The 20,627-nt window shown below is 37.4% G+C and overlaps 1 protein-coding gene across 5 annotated transcripts in view; it reads right to left on the bottom strand.

Annotated features, from left to right (window-relative positions):
• Nucleotides 1-2,430: 2,430 nt before the first annotated feature.
• ZFX (zinc finger protein X-linked) overlaps nucleotides 2,431-20,627 on the bottom strand; it is a 95,121-nt gene continuing 76,924 nt past the window's right edge. For 4 of the 5 annotated variants that reach the window (XM_073357489.2, XM_073357480.2, XM_073357470.2 and 1 more), the window contains 5 exons: nucleotides 12,561-12,710; nucleotides 12,208-12,348; nucleotides 11,977-12,111; nucleotides 8,249-8,389; nucleotides 2,431-6,261 (listed from right to left, as the gene is read on the bottom strand). In XM_073357489.2, coding sequence (XP_073213590.1) covers nucleotides 5,075-6,261; nucleotides 8,249-8,389; nucleotides 11,977-12,111; nucleotides 12,208-12,348; nucleotides 12,561-12,710 — 1,754 coding nt within the window. In that variant the 3' untranslated portion in view covers nucleotides 2,431-5,074. Of the gene's footprint in view, nucleotides 6,262-8,248; nucleotides 8,390-11,976; nucleotides 12,112-12,207; nucleotides 12,349-12,560; nucleotides 12,711-18,364; nucleotides 20,621-20,627 lie in introns of those variants that run through there. The other variant, XM_078854241.1, reaches the window with a different exon arrangement.

Below are 20,627 nucleotides of genomic sequence, written 5' to 3'. Positions count from 1 at the left end.
GCAATTCTGAAGTAAAATACCAGGCAGTGGCCCATGTTGATAAGCGCCAGTTCTTCAAGTCACTTAGTGTGTGAGGTGGGCAGAGGGTGAGATTTGCAGCTGGAAGCCAGCAACGAGCCCATTCAGGTCCAGCTAGGCCACTAGAACCTTGGCACGTGACCAGTTTTACCTCACTGCAAAGCAACTAGCTCCATGAACATTCTGATGTATGCTGAGGAATTGACTCAACTCCAATTGAGAGCACATGTGTGACCTCTCATATTTTGACTTATTTCCCAACTGCATACCATATGCTGTGGTATAGTTGGTACACCATGGGCTGGCATCACATGCTATTTTGGATTGTTTATTGAGCAGCACACCTTACAGAAGGATACCAATTACCAGAAGCCTGGCAGTGGATTTTAATTAGGCTATGGGAGGGATGGTCTCTATCACAGCAATTAAAGGTCAGCAAGGGAGGATTCAGATAGACTTTGGAAGTTTAGGAGTCTACAAAGGGGTTGTATGAGGGAAAGAGATCTGAAACCCTGACTCCGAGGGCTAGACCCAGGAAGGATTTAGGCACCTAAATCCAAAATTTAGATCCTCAAAACCACCTTTTAGCTGCTAACCCCACAGGCACCTAAGTGCATCAGTTTCCAAGTCCCATTAATGCCTAAATTTCTGCTGGTGAGCATGCAAGCCAACTCAGTCCTGATGCCCAGCACCTCACTTCTGCCTAAGTAGGCATTTGCCCCACCTATTTGGGCTGATGTGGTAGGCATGCTCTGAGCACGCTTACCAGATTGAGCCCCCACACAAAATGGTGGTGGTATCACTGCTCCCTTTATGTATGGTCACCCAACGCTTAGAGCTCTCATGCAGGCAATGAGAAATTCAGGTTCAAATCCCCCTTGGCTTGATGTGAAGCAGGGACTTGAACCTAGGTTTTCTATGTCCCAACCACTAGGCCATACTGGGCTCCTACTGCTCACCTGTGGGAACCTGTTCCAATTTGTATGAACTACATAGTCATTGGACCAGACCATGCATGAGAATGACTACAGCCCAGTGGTTGGGGCACTCCCCATGGAGGTGGGAGACCAAAATTCCAACCTGTTCCACTATTTAATTATTTATAGAAAGTGGAACAGCTTCAACAGGAGAGACTGAGGGAGCCCCACCTAAGAATTCTCCATAGCCCACTGATTAGGACAGAAACTTCAGGAGGGGGCACATGGCCATGAATCACAAGTGGGAGAAAGTGTCCACTTAACTCTCTTTGAGGGTTGGAGCTTAGGTCACACTCCTTTCCTCAGGATTTTTTGTTGGCTAGCTTATTAGCTGATCAGTTTATTGGCTTTTGTGAATGCCATTCTTAGGCATCCAATTATCCCCATGCTTTGTGTGGGGAGCCTGGACACCTAACTCAGGGTTTTGGATTCTACTAGGCAGCAGGGAACCTAAAAGAAAAATGTTGCAATGCCTACGTCTTGTTTGTGGATCTTGAGTATCAAAAGACCACAGTGAATTATACTACTACCAGAGTGTAAGGAAGCTAGGATTGGTCTAGTCAAAGCTACAGACTAGCATAGTGCAGAAACCTGTTTGTCTCAGGCCATTCTTTCTTCACAGGAAGTTTACCTTGGAAAAGAAAACCAGTTCATGATGTAGATGACCACATATTGTTGAGGTTCTCCTGGTAAATTAGAATCCCATCCCTTCAGGATTGGAGTGACTACACCCACCTGTTTGTCATGTCTGGTTGCAGCCTAGTTAAACCATATTCTTGGTGTCTTGGTTTTTCTTCCTGCGATTGCCAGGACAATTGATTAGATCTCCATCCATACACAAAGTCATCCATCAGTAAGAGTCCTGTTAAAGGGTACTAGTTTGAAGTGTTTGGCATTTTGATTATTAAACATGTTCTCTCTAGTCCCCCAGGGGATAAGTTTTTCTTACCTTCTCTGTAATCTAGATGTTGTTTGTGTGTGGTCCATTTAGTTTAATTATGATAGCTGCATATGCTGTTCCTTCTGGAAAATAACAAAATAAAAATTATCCATTGTCTGGATATTGTAGTAGAACTTCACTTAGTACTCAATCACTTTATTGGAGGAGACTGACATTTTAAAAACAAACAATTTTATAGAAATTAATCATTTTAACTAAATGGAAATAGAAGTTAAGTGAACTCAGAGGACCTGCCCTCTTAGGGTCTCAAAGTACCTGTAACCTAAGCATAAGAAATGATCAAATGCCCAAGAATGAAGGATCATCAATCATTCTATTTGCTTCACAAATGTAAACCGTTTAAACACTTTGTATCCAGTACTGCACACAAGTTGAGAAATGGGGGGATAAAAATAAACGTTTATGCTAAATTTTTTTAAAGTGTGTATCATTAAGTAATAACTTAGTACTGGAACCAAGTAAACTAAACGTTCGTTAACAAGAAAATATTCTGATTTTTATTTTTTCACGTTATTATCAAGTACACAATTACAATAATGTCACACATCCCTATATGATTCTATGTATTTTGTTTTTTCTTTTTCTTTTTTACAAAGTGTACAGAGGGAGGGACATACAATATGTAACAGGGCATTTCTACAGAACAATAATTTATATTGTGTCCTTGTAAAAATCGGTACCTTTTAAAAACATTTAACTGAAACATCCATTTTATAGCATATGCTAATCAAATTATTTAAGAATTAAAACTAGCTGTAACTAATGTCAGTACATTAACAATAACTACAATTTCATCTTCTCTTTATACAGACAATACATTTTACAAAATCCACTTGACCAAACCTTTAATTACTCTTTTAAAAAAAAAGTTTCAGTATTGTGCTTTAAAAAAAGTGTGTATGATTCCAGACTACATAAGAGAAATAAAGTGTGTAAAAGTGTTTGTGTTCTTTGTCTTTCAGCTTATTTAAAAAATATATAGTTCAAAATGGCTAGAACTTCTCAATAATATGGTGGGAATTTATGTGGAATTTATAGTTTTCAGCTTTCCACTTGCAAAACACTTACACAGAAAAATCAATCTGAACAAAGATATTTTGCAAGATTTCAATGGAAAACGTGCACCAAGTTTTCACACACTATGGACCTGATCCTGTAATATACATACAGCTTGCAGGCAGACTGCTGTGACCACAGATTCCCACTGAAGTCAGGCACAGGAGTCTGCTCACCAGTTACACGTGAAATGATCAGGATCTCTTTATTATTAGCAACATTAGCCAGTGTAGGACTGGATCAGTATGTCTGGCACTATTAATCAGACATCACAAAAAAGTGTGGGGAAAAACAGCATTAGCCTTGCCTGAAAAGACAAGTCCAAGTTAAACTCAAGTGTTTACACTTACAATAAAACATATTCACTGGCTGAGAGATAGCTGCAGTTCGCAATAAGAAAACAAAATAGTAAAGATTTAGGACATAAGCATCTGAAAGAGGAAAACTCATTCACTATGGGTCTGATTAAGGACTGAGAGCCAGCTTCTGCATCCCTTGCTCCCAGTGAGTAGACCTATTAAATATAATGGAACTATTATCAGTGCTACTTGGTGGGATTAATGCTTGCAGAATCTGTCTAATCCTATAGTCATTTGGGGCCACATCCTACAATCCTTACTCAATCAACCTCTTACTTCAGTGGGTTGATTACTTGAATAAGGACTCCAGGATCAGTCCCTAATACATGACTTGTATTCAAGCAATTCAGTTTTGTTTTACCTTTTGTCGTCTCAAGATACATGACTTTGTATCTTACACATTTACACAGCAAATAGTAACCAATATTGCATTGCAGCTTTATCTTAGTAATAGACTTCAGGTGGTAAGATTACATACAATTGTAATGCTCTTCCATTTGTTCATAGACTAGAAAAACTAGGTTAATTCTGGATACTAATTATTTAATAAATAACAGCTTAGCACAGCTGCTGATGGTTCATGAAAAATGTTCTATTTAGAAACAGTTCTGCCTCTGTCATAATTTATTTTTTATTACGGATATCTGCATGAAAATTGGATCTCTGTTCCTTAAAAATCCTCTGCTCCTACTATTTCCTACTTGCAGTTCTCTCTCTAAATAATACATTTGCAAAACTGTCTGAGACATCTGTTGGACTTTAGAATAAAACTAAAATAATTCCCAGCAAAAATGTGATTTAACCCAAATACTGCTGTTTTATGTTGTTATACATAAAATCATATTCAATTGGGGTACACTTAACTGTGTACACAAGAAGTTGCAGCCTATCCAGGTAAGTGGAAGAGCTATATTTTATGTTTCCAATGGTAGTCAGCAGGAAGTTGAGAAAACCAAAACTCTTTTGTGATACATAACCATTCAAAGACAAAGAAGCACAGAGAATAAACATAATACTTATGAATAAATTCCTACTCCAAAAAGTGTAAGTATTGAAAAAATGCCCCCAACCATAATTTTTACTTTTTATAAAGGGAGGAATGAGATCCTTTGTAAAGGAAACCTGAATAAAAATGCAAAATGTATTTTTTGTTCAGTAATATTAAATATAACTGTTCAAATGTAAAGTTTAATTTGCCACAAGTTATGTATACACTAAATAAGACAAATAGGTTGGCCCTAATAACATTATTCTTGACATTAAAATTCTCCATGTTATTTTGTACATGACTGACAATTTTAGCAAGAGAAAATTTAAAATATTTTTAAAATTCACAACAAAACTGCATTAACATGGACAATGTGAGTACCAACAAAGTCAGTAAGATAAATGTTTAAATAAGCTATTACGGTTGAAAAATTCAGTATGAGACAGGGTTTACTTTATTAAATGCAACTTTATTGTTGCCATCTTTTCCTCATTTATTAAACAAACTGAATAGAATTTAGAACACGCTATTGAACAAAATGTATAAAAGTCAACTAGAAGCAATAATCCTATTTGTATACAGCAATAAATCAAATGCACAGTATTTTTTATTTTTTTATTTTTTTGTGATCGCAGGTGATTGGCTTTAAAATAAGCTGACTGCCTGAAAAGCAATATCCTTTACAACTCCAAGCCATAAGTCTGTAAAAGAGACTTTAAGGCAGCCCAATATCTTTATGATGCCGCATAATGTGCTGGTTTTTCTCTGAAGGCCTTCGGAAACCTTTCTTGCAGTATTCACAACGGTGAGGGTAGTCTTTTGTATGAATAGAAATAACATGCCGTTTGAAGCCTGAGGCATCTGTAGTGCTATACTCACAGTACTCACATTGATAAACTTTCCTGCCACTGTGTGTTTTCATGTGTTTTTTTAGCTCATTTTGTTGCCTAAACCCCTTTCTACATCTCTTACACCTGAATGGAAGATCCTTTGTGTGAACTGAGAGAATGTGGCGACTTAGAATAAACGGATCCGCAATCTTAAAGTCACAATGTCTGCACTGGTGCAATTTTTTACCCTTGTGGGCTGCCACATGTTTTTTCAGTTCTGAGGGCCTATGAAAGCCTTTATCACACATATCACACTTGTGAGGGTAATCCTTTGTGTGTACTGAAATTATATGCCGCTTCAAATCACTTGAGTTTGAGCTCTTGTGGTCACAATGCAAACACTGATGTGTTTTGCTTTCTTGATGTATAAGTATATGCTGCTGCAGTTCTTTGGTATCTGAAAAAGTCTGAAAACAAATATCACACTTGAATGGCATTTCCTTACTATGTTTAGTCTTTACATGAGTTTTCAAATTAGAAGAGTCAGCAGACCTATAATCACAATACTGGCACTCATATGGCTTTTCACCAGTATGGATTCGCATGTGCTTCTTGAGCTCTGATGGATGACGAAATCCCTTGCCACACTCTACACAAATATGAGGAAAGTTCTTGCTGTGGACAGCCAGAAGATGACGACTCAGTAACCCTTGTTCTGCTGTCTCATAATCACAGAATTTGCACTTATGCATTTTGTTGGCTCCTTTGTCCCTATGCACCATCTTGTGAGTGAATAAAGCTCCTGCATGAGAGAAGCTTTTCCCACACTCATCACATTCAATAAGCTTTTCTGTTTTGTTAGTCAGCTTGTGACTCTCCAGGTGGTTATGTAAACTTATTTTTTTATTGGTAGTGTAATCACAGTCCGTGCATCTGTATTTCTTCTTCGTAAGAAGGTGCTCTGGATGGTTTTTCATGTGCCTTTTCAAGAAACCTCTGGATTTAAACTTCTTTCCGCAAATCATGCAAGGGTAGACAGTCAAAGGATGACCATCAGGGCCAATGATTATTGCTGAAAATAAACAAAGTATCATAAAATTGACCATCAAACATTCTACTTCAAATCATTTAATTACGTAACAATAATTACGTACTGTTAAATAAATCCAAATTAGTTACTGCCATTAATATTATTAAGTTCACTTTAACCACTATTCTGCACTAATTCTATAGCACTGATAATCAGAATCTCCCAACACTAACAAGTGCAGACTCAAAACTTCAGCATTTGGCACTGCTGTCAAGTATGAAACATACAGAGAGAAGGGTATCTTTACAACCAATGAATCAATGTCACACAGACTACATGAAAGAAATTTGTAGAAACTCAATAAGGAATAAGTTAACGTGTCAGTGATTACAGATCCTTCAACATTCTCTCAAAATTGTCTTTTAATCAGAATTGATACGTTTTAATCAAAAATGGAAAATTTATGTTAAAGGACAACTATGAACCAATGACACAATCTCACACAGCAAACTATTTATGATCCCCATAACATTCCAGATTTCAAAGTTATACTTTTTATCAAAATGAATAAAGTCCATTCATACCACAAACACTCCTACACAATATAATTTCTGTAATATACTGTACATTCTGTTTGCTGTGAGATCAGATAGCAGCAGTGGACAGGATAGATTTTTTTCCATATACAAATGGCAAGGAGTTAGCAATCATTTCTTTCGGAAGCAGAACTTACATGTGTCATCCATGTCTTTCTTCTCAAGATTATACTATTATAATGAAATCTACATAGGTTTACACATAACACCACCCTCAAACTGCAGTTGGTACAAATCTCACCAGCTCACTTGTTAAGCAGAACATCGCACTGTGAGCATATTACATTGGTGCCACATGACCTGCACTAAACAGGGCTAAAACCTACATATCTGAGAGACTACCTCCCTCCTCATGCCATATGTCATGGTTACAAGTAGGAGAGATGTTCAAGCTGGACTCCTCTTGGTATGAATGAGAGTGGGTCGATGGGACAACATTTTATGTAAGGGCTCCTCAGCTTTGGAACTCGTTCCCTCAGCTCTGTCCAAATTAGCCTGCATTTGATTACCTTTTGGGAACTCTGTGAAGCACATTTTCCCCCAAATAAGGGAGGATTAACAGGGTAGTTGGTGGTGCAAAAGGAAAGATTATTTCAACCGTTAATTCACCTGGTCTGCTACTTGGGGGCTACACGAAATGGAACTGCTGCAGTTTAGTTACAATGGAAAGGAATTTTTGATATTTGTATTTTAAGTCAAGAACACCTAAATAAATGGAGAGGTACTCTTTTTACTTCATTGGAAAAATAAATAATTCAGTGAAGGTAGAAGCCTACTAATGTTAACACCATGCAGCTGCTCTTGTGGTTTCAAGTAAAGATTCTGAAAAGACCATTAGGGTAACTTATTTCATAATTATAGTAAGTTTAAGAGACATGAGAGAACATGTATAGAATTTATACTTACTTTATAGATAAAGTAACTTATGATAATTTAACAAGTAACTAAAGAAGTTTGAGTAACTGCCATAACTAACTTTATTCAGTTTATTGTATATACAAAAAGGACAACCAGATTTTTAGAAAAGTACCATTTACAGCAATATTTTATTTGGCCAAGATCAGTTTTTGAAAAAGGTTGTATATGCTAGTCAATTCAAATTGGTTTAACAAGTTAAATGTATAAGAATTTAACTTTTTGCCACAAAATTGCTTTTGTTTTGCCTGAGAAGGATTCACTTCCATTTGAAGCTGTGAAGTTAAGTTTTCCTAACATTTTTATTTCAGAATTTTAAAAAGAAAATACAAGTTGGGTATGTAAGCTGAACATCTTGCCAACAAATCCAAGAAGCAAAGTAACCATATTCTCTCTACAGAATGTTGTGTCTTCAAGACCTCAGTGGCAATGCACATTTGTTTATGAGTATCAATATGTCTCTATCGAGGAACTTTTATAGCCCTATCACTAAATTACCTGAGCATCTAAGTACTCACCTGTTTGGTACTGCCTGGATTCAGGTCTCCTCCTTTTCTTTGGTTTTTGTTTAGCTAGTCTCCCAAGTCCAGTAGACTCATCTATGTGCAAGAGAGCACTTGCGGTGCCATTCCGGCTTTCAATCCCATCAGTATTATTACCTAATAAAATAGATTAAAATTATCTACCATAGTTACTCTAAAATTTATTTGGACTATAGAAAATATAATGATAAATGAAAAATAGACAAGAGAATATTTTAACTCGATAACTTATCTAAACTATGGTAATGTTGTTAAACCAAAAGGCCATTCAAATTAATTGATCCACAAGCACTCTTCTCAGTATACGACAAAATCTAGGACTAAAACAACTGTGTACTTAGTATAAACTGAATGGTGCAGGTACTGGATTTGTATGGGGAAGGATCCGGATTCAAATCCAATGTAGTTTACAGAAGAAAACAGAAGTCCATTTCACAAAGGTTTCTCTCTTTCTAATCTCAATATTGCATTTTAAGAAAAGATTTTCCCATACATTTCTGGTTAGTAATTCTGTACAAAGAATTTCTAATCTCAGGAAACATGTGCAAGTCACACGATTTATACCTGATATCCATTATTCCATTAGGGTTCAATCCTGTAAGACCTCTGTGTGTGAATGCTCATCCTGTTCAAGCCAACTGACTTGACCTGAAGAGAATGAAAGTTCCATATGCAGAGGATTCGCAGGATTGGACCCTTAATTTGGGAGTCATTGCTGAATGTGCCAGAGACTTTAATAAGAATTAGAACAACATGAATATACATAACTCACACTCTACACAAATCCGGAGATTTAACCTTGTACAAATTAATTTTAGTGAGCATGAACAGTGTGCTCAACACTGTATAAAAAAAAGAGGAGGATATCACCCATGCCCCAAGGAGCTTACATTCTAAATATACAAACAGTACATATAAACAGAATGACATATAACGCAACAGATAATGGATTTAACTACAAGTGAAATCATCAAGATTTGTTTTTTATTTAACAACACATCTTTTGTTGGTTAACATTGATAAGATTTTGTGGAATATGTAAGCTTTGAGAAGCGGTCTCACGAAGAGTGGTCTCTTTATGCTCCAGGAGAGTGAGGCAGTTCAAGATGGAAGAGGTAGCATATAAGAAGGCGTGAAGACAAGAATGGGAAGAGGACAAAGGAAGCAGCTAGATAAAAGTAAAGAGTTGAAGTGGGTGTTTAGGAATGAATGAGAGAAAAAAATGTAGGCAGCAACAGACTCATGCATAACCTGAGGGTTCTGAACTTCATGTATCAGCTGAGGAAAGCCAGAGAAAGGGCTGAAGAGTCTGTGTGGCAGGTGACAAATACTTTTGGAAGGGAGAACCAATTTCACATCTGACAATAAAACATAACTGAAGTATGTACACAAGAGTCCTTACAGATTATGACACGACAAAATTGGATCTAAATGTTCTCAAATACAGGAAACTGTTTTCCCTACTTTCTAGAATGGAGAGTAGTAGAGCCACTGGATTCTGCCACATTGTAGCAAAAAAATAATAAAATGTGATTATTTTTTAAACCTCCCCAGTAACATTATCTCCATCACGCTCTCCTCCTTTGAACCTGTCATTGACTTTGAGGTTTCTCATCTGACCTCCTCTAAGCCCCCTTCAACCTGCCCCAGTGACACCCGTGCCTTCCGCTCCCCTTTTCTCACCTCTCCCATCAGATCCCACATCCTGACAATACAAGCACACTACTGTTTCCCACGTCCTCAAAAATCTCCACTTTAGACGTCTCACCTCTCTTTCTGACTACTGTCCTCCCTTTTTTCCCTCATCTTTAAAACTCATTGAATATGCTGTCTACAACTGTTGACTTAAGTTCTTCAAACTCCATTCTGGATCCCCATTGAAACTGCACTCACTGAGGTCTCGCATGAATTCTTCAGGCCAAATCAAAGGTCTCAACTCTACCCACACTGATCTCTCAGCACTTTTTAACAAACATTCTCCTTCTTGACATATTTGTTCTCCTTGCCTTTTATGTCACCATCTTCTCCTGGTTCTCTTCATCTTTTCCAATCATTTCCTCAGCATTTCATTGCCCCCTTTCTCTGACACTACTGACATCATCACCATGTTCCATGTCACTTAGATCTGTAATCGAGATGTCATCTTTTATTCCACTCTCTCTCTAGCTCCACACATCCAAAATATGTTCAAATCTTGCTGCTTCTTCCTCAAAAACATTTTTAAGATCTAGAATTTTTTCTGTCTGAACAACTAATACTCTCACCCAAGCCCTAATCATCTCCTGTCTTTACTAATACAATCTCCTCCTTTTCTATCCTGGAAAATCCACTTCAGTCCACTCAAGTCCATCCACATAGGGGTTAAGATTCTGCCCATATTGCTCCTCCTCTTTTGAGTACATCCACTGGCATCCCTTTCCCATCAGAAATTCAATTTTCTTCTCATCTTTTAAGGCCCTTCAGTACGCTGCCCATCACCACACATCCATTCTTCTATCTTACTGTGTTATCCCTCACCTCATCTCTTCCATGTCGCTAATAATGCCAGCTTCGATTGTCATCTCTAAATTAATTTGTATAGTCATTACCCTGTTGTTCTTCAAATCCCTCCTCGACATTCACTTCAACTGTGAGAACTATATGAAACGTCCAATTAATAAAGGACAAGCAGGTATACAGAAGGGATTTTTTTTTTTAAATGACTCACACAGCTACTTAGCCATGTGTTCCTATCACCGTTGCCTTTATCCTTCATTTTTTAGTTTGTTACACCACTTGTAGCAATTTATTTAAAATTATATTGTAAACACTTTGGGGCAAGGACTGTCTCTTACTGTGTGTTTGGACAGCACCTAGCATACAGGGTCCCGATCTTGATGAGGTACCTGGGTGCTTCTATAACCTAAATACATAAATGATCTGCTCCAACAAGGAGAAAAGTCAGTTCAGATCTCAACTAGTGCCCATATACCAATAAGCAAGAACAACAATTCTGAAAAATTGGAGAGCAACTCTGAGTTCTACCCAAGAATTATTTAAATGGAAAGTACAGTGTTCGCTTCCTGCTTGCTTTTTAAAGGTATTTCATTTTCCAAGTACCAGACTATATATTTATGTACTCATCCAGGCACCCCAAAATAAAGTCACAAGTTAACACTGCTTCTCAGCTAAGATTTACATGAATCCTACATTCTCCTGGTTGTCACTTTTGACAAAAATATTCATCTCTCTATTTCCAAGCCAGCCTTTATTGTACACCAAAACTGTGAAGGCCAGAGGTACTCAAGATACAATTTTTCAGCTGGAAGCCTGTGTACTTCTTGCTGTACCTCCTTCTACATTATTTATATGAAGGAAATGCCTCTTAAAATGGAAACAGAGAGGCTTGCTTTAAAATTTTCATCTTCCTTTTCAGGAATCTGTTTAGAGATTTATGGGTGACAGCATTTTGGAACTGTACAACACACAATGCCGTGGAATCTCCTTCCTTAGACGTTTTTAAGGTTAGGCCTGACAAAGCCCTGGCTGGGGTGATTTAGTTGGGGATCGGTCCTCTTTGAGCAGGGGGTTGGACTAGATGACCTCCTGAGGTCCCTTCCAACCCTGATATTCTATGATTCTATGACATTCTGATTGTAAATGCTTTTTCAGATATTTTGCTACCACCAATTCCACTCTTGAAGAAGTGCTTGTACATGACTTACCATAAGCTGCTGCCCAAGCTATGGGCATAAAAGTTTTAATTTCAGTGTCATCAATTTGCTGTTCATGGGCCACTGCTGCATCTTCCTCCCCTACAATCACTTCCATGTAAACCTCATCAGCAATTTCTGCAACATCTAAGAGAAAAAGAAATTAAGAATAAACAGCATTAATAATAATTTCACATAACTGAAAATAAAAACCCTGTCCGCAAAAAAAGGCCACCTACTTACTTAAATCTTCATCTTCATGCTGAGAATCATTTACAGTCATGTAAACCATTTTTTCTCTTGGAATACGAACACTGTTTTGATCAAGTAGTCCCACTCCATGATCATTCTCAGATTCACTCTCCACAATGTCTACCGTGCCTCCTAATTAAGACGACCAGAATAAAAGTGTTTTTTTAAAGTACATTTCTATCAAATTACATTCTAAACTGAAAAATAATATAAAAAAAGTTTATATTCTTTAACATTTAGAATCCATGGCTCTTCACAAATGACTTGAGAAAAGCCATAGTCTCAGAGTATACAGGATTTCAGAAGCGAAGTTAGAATATTCTAAAATGACCATGCTGATTTACCTAAATCATCTTCTCCAGGATCAGCTTTGAAGATATATACTTTGATGACTTCTGGACAAATGCTGTCCACTTTACACGGATCACTTTCTGACTCTGCTTCCATGGTAATTTCAGCAGAACCTTCATGTTCTATCTTTCCAGTATCATCCACTACGAAGACAAATTATGTTATGATCACACAATCTATACAAACAGCTGCAAATGAGAGAGGATTCACTTTATCATTTCAGTTTGAAAATGGTTAAAAATGAAAATAAATTTACTGGTTTGACACTGTAGTGGAAGAAGCCACACAAAGAATTGCTTAAGATTCCTTCAAAAAAAAAAAAAAAAAAAAAGAGAGAGAGAGAGAGAGAGAGAGAAGCAAATCCAAGACGCAAGATTTTCATCATCTAGATAAGGTAAAAGTGATAATCTGCATCACCCTATTAGAAAAAATAGCAGCAGCATTCTTACGTAAGAACATAAGAATGGCCATACTTTGGGTCAGACCAAAGGTCCATCCAGCCCAGTATCCTGTCTACCGAGGAGTGGCCAATGCCAGGTGCCCCAGAGGGAGTAAACCTAACAGGTAATGATCAAGTGATCTCTCTCCTGCCATCCATCTCCACCCTCTGACAAACAGAGGCTAGGGACATCATTCCTTACCCATCCTGGCTCATAGCCATTAATGGACTTAACCTCCATGAATTTATCCAGTTCTCTTTTAAATCCTGTTATAGTCCTAGCCTTCACAACCTCCTCAGGCAAGGAGTTCCACAGGTTGACTGTGTGCTGTGTGAAGAACCACCTTTTATTTGTTTTAAATCTGCTGCCCATTAATTTAATTTGATGGCCCCTAGTTCTTATATTATGGGAACAAGTAAATAACTTTTCCTTATTCACTTTCTCCACACCACTCATGATTTTATATACCTCTATCATATCCCCTCTTGGTGTCCTCATTTCCAAGCTGAAAAGTCCTAGCCTCTTTAATCTCTCCTCATATGGGACCTGTTTGAAACCCCTAATCATTTTAGTTGCCCTTTTCTGAACCTTTTCTAATGCCAGTATATCTTTTTTGAGATGAGGGGACCACATCTGTATGCAGTATTCAGGATGTGGGCGTACCATGGATTTATATAAGGGCAATAAGATATACTCCATCTTATTCTCTATCCCTTTAACGATTCCTAACATCCTGTTTGCTTTTTTGACTGCCGCTGCACACCGAGTGGACGTCTTCAGAAAACTATCCACGATGACTCCAAGATCTTTCTCCTGATTAGTTGTAGCTAAATTAGCCCCCATCATATTGTATGCATAGTTGGGGTTATTTTTTCCAATGTGCATTACTTTACATTTATCCACATTAAATTTCATTTGCCATTTTGTTGCCCAATCACTTAGTTTTGTGAGATCTTTTTGAAGTTCTTCACAGTCTGCTTTGGTCTTAACTGTCTTGAGCAGTTTAGTATCATCTGCAAACTTTGCCACCTCACTGTTTACCCCTTTCTCCAGATCATTTATGAATAAGTTGAATAGGATTGGTCCTAGGATTGACCCTTGGGGAACACCATTAGTTACCCCCCTCCATTAGGAAAATTTACCATTTATTCCTACCCTTTGTTCCCTGTCTTTTAAACAGTTCTCAATCCATGAAAGGATCTTCCCTCTTATCCCATGACAACTTAATTTATGTAAGAGCCTTTGATGAGGGACCTTGTTAAAGGCTTTCTGGAAATCTAAGTATACTATGTCCACTGGATCCCCCTTGTCCATATGTCTGTTGACCCCTTCAAAGAACTCTAATAGATTAGTAAGACATGATTTCCCTTTACAGAAACCATGTTGACTTTTGCTCAACAATTTATGTGTCTGACAATTTTATTCTTTACTATTGTTTCAACTAATTTGCCCGGAACCGACGTTAGACCTACTGGTCTGTAATTGCCTGGATCACCTCTAGAGCCCTTTTTAAATATTGGCGTTACATTAGCTATCTTCCAGTCACTGGGTACAGAAGGAGATTTAAAGGACAGGTTACAAGCCATAGTTAATAGTTCCGCAATTTCACATTTGAGTTCTTTCAGAACTCTTGGGTGAATGCCATCTGGTCCCAGTGACTTGTTTTAAGTTTCTCAATTAATTCGAAAACCTCCTCTAGTGACACTTCAATTTGTGAAAATTCCTCAGATGTGTCACCTACAAAAGACTGCTCAGGTTTGGGAATCTCCCTAATATTCTCAGCCGTGAAGACTGAAGCAAAGAATTAATTTAGTTTCTCCACAATGACTTTATCATCTTTAACTGCTCCTTTTGTATCTCCATCGTCCAGGGGCCCCACTGGTTGTTTAGCAGGCTTCCTGCTTCTGATGTACTTAAAAAACATTCTGTTATTACTTTTTGAGTTCTTGCACTACTTGATGAAACAAGGGCAGCTCTTATGCCCTATTTCGACCCAAGCTAGCCAAAATATACTGGTGATGAAGGCAGTAAGAGATAGGAAACAGCCACAGTGACCACCACAAAACTGCTTCACAACTTCTCTAGGTTGCCCTTCCATGACCACTAACATAGAGAACCAGTACCACAATTTGGAGCAAAGAGAAGATGAATGTTATTTTGGGATATTTCCTGATGGTTGTCAAACTGCAGTAAGAAGAGGGGAAAAAACAGCATAGTAGTACGTATTCTACAGCCCAGGTTTCATACACTTCTTCAATTTTTAATGACCTTCTCCCCTCTACACATACATCCAACAAGCTATTAACTCCTTTCCCATCAAGGGCCATCCTTTAGTCCTCTCCCATAAGGCCACACATTACAGATGTCCCTTCAGTTGAGAACCTGGCCTACCTCCCTTCTAAGTCTGTTAATACTGCTCCTTTAGTTGGTTAGAAAGGGGGTTAACAACACAAAAACACTAGATCTGTCTTTTCCCACTGACCAAGAAGTAGTATTTTAAGCAATCCCAGACCGTGCTTGCTCATAAAAGAAGGGACCAAGTTCAGTTTCAAACTAATGAATTGCCACTCTAACACTGACAAATTCTGATTCAATCAATTCCTGTTAACTTTCCTACAGAAAGGAATTTAAATTGTATGTAGTATTACAGTCCTATATCCATTCCCCAGTATTATTTTGTATTCACTACACAACAATCTCTTAAAGGAAGACTGTGCCTGTTTCATGGCTGCTCCTCAACGGACTTCCTCCAAGCACCAAAATGAAAATATAGTTCTCACACACATACCCACATTCATGTGATAAATTTATTTTTCATGCAGATTTTAACTGGCTCACCTGCTCTCTGCCCACTAAGTCACTAGTACTGGTACACTTCTAACACTTGCAACCTCATAAGCAGCTTCAGAAATCTGACATTTTTTAAAAACACATATCATAACAAAATGTTTCTTTGCCCAAATGTGGACTTTTATCCAAAAATATTAATTTCCACAGGCTTACAAAGGCCACTATCTTACAACCCTACAGGGACTTCCCCTTTCCAACAGGATCCAACATTTTCTTCTAGCACTGGCAGAGTCCAAAGCATTGGACTTAAAATATATTACGTTATCTACAATAAATACTTTAAGTCTCTTTTTGAGGTTTTTATGTCTCCTTTAAAGTCATGTATAGTTTGGAATCATGGTAACAAAAGGCACAAAGCTAAGAGGAAAAGAAATGCAAAACAGTACCAATAAAATCTTTTAAAATGCTAAAAATTTTTCTAATAGCTTTCTGTAACATGTGGCATATACAGAGTACATGATGACATGGTATAAAAGTCTTATTGGCTCATCTGGAATGATCTTCATTAGTCAATCATGGTTTTACCACTCATGAACAATGCAGCCATCCTGAGCATCATGCTGACCTCCTTTGTAAAGTACTTTGAAATATACTGATGCAAAGCACTATACAAGACTAGGTATTATTATTATTATTATTATTGTGCAATTATGTCAACATAAAACCTTTATACCACATACAATCTATGTATTCTGTCTCTCATCTGTACTATACATATGTTTACATATGCATAAAATTTCTCAACAAGGAATGTAAATTAGTAGGTATCACTATTTGCAGAGAATATTATGCATTATATTACATTACAAAATGTTCTTTAATCTACTAGTCCCATCACTAGAACTGGCAGCAGGAATGCACCAAACACTATTTTTTCAAGTGAATGATGAATGAACACTGCACAATATATTGCTTCCAAAGTCCCAGAAAACCAAGGGTACTATCTGAAATGTCTTTAGGAACAAGATCCTAGATCAAGAGACAATGTCCTTGTTAACACAGCTGTAATGAAACTCAGAACCTTTTAAATGGAGAAAAAAGGTAAGACATTATGGTGATATGTTATTACAGATCACTTTGAAAATGCAACCTTACAGTAGATGTTCTCTGCTACCTGGATGCACTTTTATAAAAAATTCCTTGGAATATACATGAGACCCCCAACCATAAATAAAATTCTGGCATGGGGGGGAAATGTTTTGCTATCATTCCTCAAGTATACTTTTTGTTTTGTTCCTTCTGTTGGATTTAATTACTCCCTTCTGGATTGGCTATCAGCACTGTCCATCATGTCTATATTGTGCTCTCTCACCAATAGGGCTTGATACTGCACCACTGAAGTCAATAGGAAATTTGCCACTGACTTAAATGGATTTTAACAAGGAAAAAAATAAAGTTCTAGAGCCCAGAATACTATGTTAGGCAGGGATTGTTTTTGGTTTTTGTTTTAAAACAATAAACTTCTAATTGTAGAGTATGGTGGTTTTTTGTTTGTTTTTTAAATAATATTTGTAGTAGAGAAGGTTTCTGGCTTATGAATCAGAAACTCAGTTGCTTCTCCTCCAGACAATGGATAAGGTCTTCCTACGCTGGAGAGTAATCTTTGTGAAAGATGTAATTTTAAGGCAATTGGTGCATATTTCAATGTACAAAATTATAATTTGTTTGTTTCCTGACTCCCCTTTACATTATATAAAAGCCTCAGATATGATTCCTATTTAATGTAAGTATCCTTTAATAATCCTATTTAACAAACAGAACAAAAACATGTCAAACTTTTAAAATGCGAGTATGTGTAGAAATATAGGACCAAATTTTCCCCTTGGAGGAAAAATTCCCACGCATTTCTGGGAGAGTCCGCAGCATTAACATGCTAGCAGTGCTTGGCAGATTAGAGGAAAAGAGTAGAAAATATGATAGACAGTGCACTACGTTCAATAGGAGAAAAATGGGGAAGAAAGGATGAGAAAAGAGTAAAACAGAAGACAAGATCAGAGATAACAAGGAGAAAAGGAAATCAGAAGGTGAGATGGAAACAAGGGGGAAACAAAAATATATCCCAGCAGGAATAACACCATTTCCCTCTCCAATTGGCTCTAAGTATAAAGCATGTTTGCACTGAAATATAGTTTAGCTGCAGCTGCTGGCCATTGTCTGCAATCCACAGTGTACCTGGGTGGTTGATTAGCGATCAAGACATGTAGTGTGTCTGCCACACTGAAGCATCTATCTATACTGGTTTATTTGGGCTTTGGTATCGTCCTTGTAATTACTTATTTTAGGGTGCAGTCTAAAAACCTTATTTTGGTCACATAGTGAATTTTTTTTTAAATGAACACTTTCCATGCATTTTTCTGTATTTTTCCTTCTTCTCAATCTCAGTTAGAGAAAATGAGGTTTACAAACATCAACCTGGTCAATGTTTAAAATGTGAAGCCTCTTAGATGCTTGAATTTTTAATTCAAATACAGGACCTATCTATGGGTACTACCCCATACCTGTCTTACCCATGAATGCGCCAAACACAGGATGCTGCCATTTTCTTATATTCTCCCTCCTGGAAGTAAAAAAGGAAAATGTGTTCCTATCTGTTAATTTAATTTCTCAAAGAATGCACGCTCACCAGTTTTTACTAAAGGATTGTGGCCTTCCCAGTAGGTACACTGGGCCCTTGTTAAACTGATCGCAACCCATGTTACTGAAAAGAAGAGCCAGAACTACTTTACTCCACAGCTGTAAGACGTAACTTTTATAAATATTAACTAAAATCTGATAAACTTTATAAAAACTTAGTAAATGAACTGGCTATGTTTTGATTCCTCTATACCAGAATTTTACTTCTGGGTGGAGACTGCTTCTCCAAGAAAATAAATAAAAGCAAAACAAAACAGATACCCTAAGAAACTAGATACTTTTTCTAAAACAGAAGTTTCCAAACTATGATCCACAAGGCACTTGCTGGTGGTCTTCAGAGAGCTCACCGATCACATGACGCTGGCTCTTTTCTCGTTTCCAGTTGCTAAATTTACTTTAAAAAATGGCAAAAAATACACTTTCCTAAGGTTACTTTTCTTTGTATGCAATTGCTATAGTTGCTACAGTGATTTTATGTGATCACAAATGGAAGAGGAAGGTGGACTGCATAATTGTGCACAAACGTAGAAGTGGTCCATAAAATAATCTGTTAATGTAGTCCACAAAATGAAAAATCTTGAGAACCCCTGATCTAAAGCATATCTAGATAGTCTCCATATGGAAGAATAACAGTAAGACCAAGAGATAATAAAGGAATGACTAAGAGCAGTACAAGGAAAAACAAAATATAGCTTAACAGATTAATTCAATGTTATTAATATATAATTGTCTACTATACTACTACCGTAACATGGGTGGACAACGGAAGCGTTGTAAGGACTTGCTGAAGGACAACCTAAAAAAATTTAATATTGACATTGATACTTGGGAGACACTTGCCCAGGATTGTTTAAAATGGAGCGAAGTCCTACGTGATGGTCCCCTGCATTTTGAACTTGCTCGCTGACAAGCTGAAGAGGACAAGAGGCACAGGAGGAAGGAGAGACAGGTCTCCTGTCATGGTCAACAGCCTCCTGCTGAGCCTGAAAACATCTGTCCTCATTGTAATGGAACATGTGGTTCAAGGATTGGCCTTATTAGCCACCTGAGGACCCATAACTCCCATGGAAGATGATCATACTCAGTAACAAATGATCGCCCATCATCATCATACTACTACAGCATTTGCTTCCCACCAAACATTACATCTAAAATGAAAAATTCTTATATATGAACGAATTGCACTACAAACTATGTCAAAATGTGACCCTGGAAAGACCAAATGGTATAATCTTCTTACATTTCTCTATTCCAAAAAATATACAAATTGGGCACAATTCAGGTGCCATCCTTTTACATGTACATACTCATCAATAAATGCATCATCAATCCAGCCCCTGAATCCAAAAAAATTACTCCACATTTACATCAATTTCACTAAGATAAGAATCTGGCCCCAAGTCAGTCTGGAACAATAAGAACAACGTGAGTTCTGTCCTTACGTTGGCAAAAATTCTCATTATCACAGGTAACAGACAAAATACTTAGGATAAGTTGTTTGCCAACTAGAACAACTTGCTTAGTTTAGTATTTCCTTAACGCAAAAGGTGGTTGCATTCTTCCATAATGTTTATACTCAAGAAGGTTCCTATACAGGCTGTATTTCCCCAACTGACTTTCTGCTCAATCTGAACATTTACACTGTTTATTTGTATTTGAAAGGCCAGACTTTCTGTTCACTGAAAGTGGCAATTTTACTTCCTGATGTAGACTAGTATATCTTGTGCCCACTTTCTTTTCCACACAGAACACAGTTACGATGGTGTCCAACACAATGCCAGGCCATCCTGATATTTCTTTAATGGTGAGAGGACACTGCGAACTTCCTACAATCCCAAGAAACAGAACTCTATCATAGATACGTTTCCCAAGACTCAAGGCTGATATCTGTCATTAGTCGGTCTTGGTGGGCTCTGCAGCAAAGTAGCTCCAATTCCCATAATTTGGCTCCTGTCTACCCAGCACAGTAAAAACTAAGCTCTTGAATATAACTCTTACCAATGCATCCTAATGTCTTCCACTTTATGATCAACACACAGTGATCTCAAACATTCTTGGGCAGGACAGTTATGCACAGTACCATTATAATGGTTAGATAGGGTCTGACAGCAAATGTTACTTTTTTGACGGAAAAAA

Source organism: Lepidochelys kempii, chromosome 1 (assembly GCF_965140285.1).
Source record: "Lepidochelys kempii isolate rLepKem1 chromosome 1, rLepKem1.hap1, whole genome shotgun sequence".
Lineage (NCBI taxonomy): Eukaryota > Metazoa > Chordata > Testudines > Cheloniidae > Lepidochelys > Lepidochelys kempii.
The sequence above is the reverse complement of the archived record's forward strand: the minus strand, read 5'-3'. Positions and strand labels throughout refer to the sequence as shown.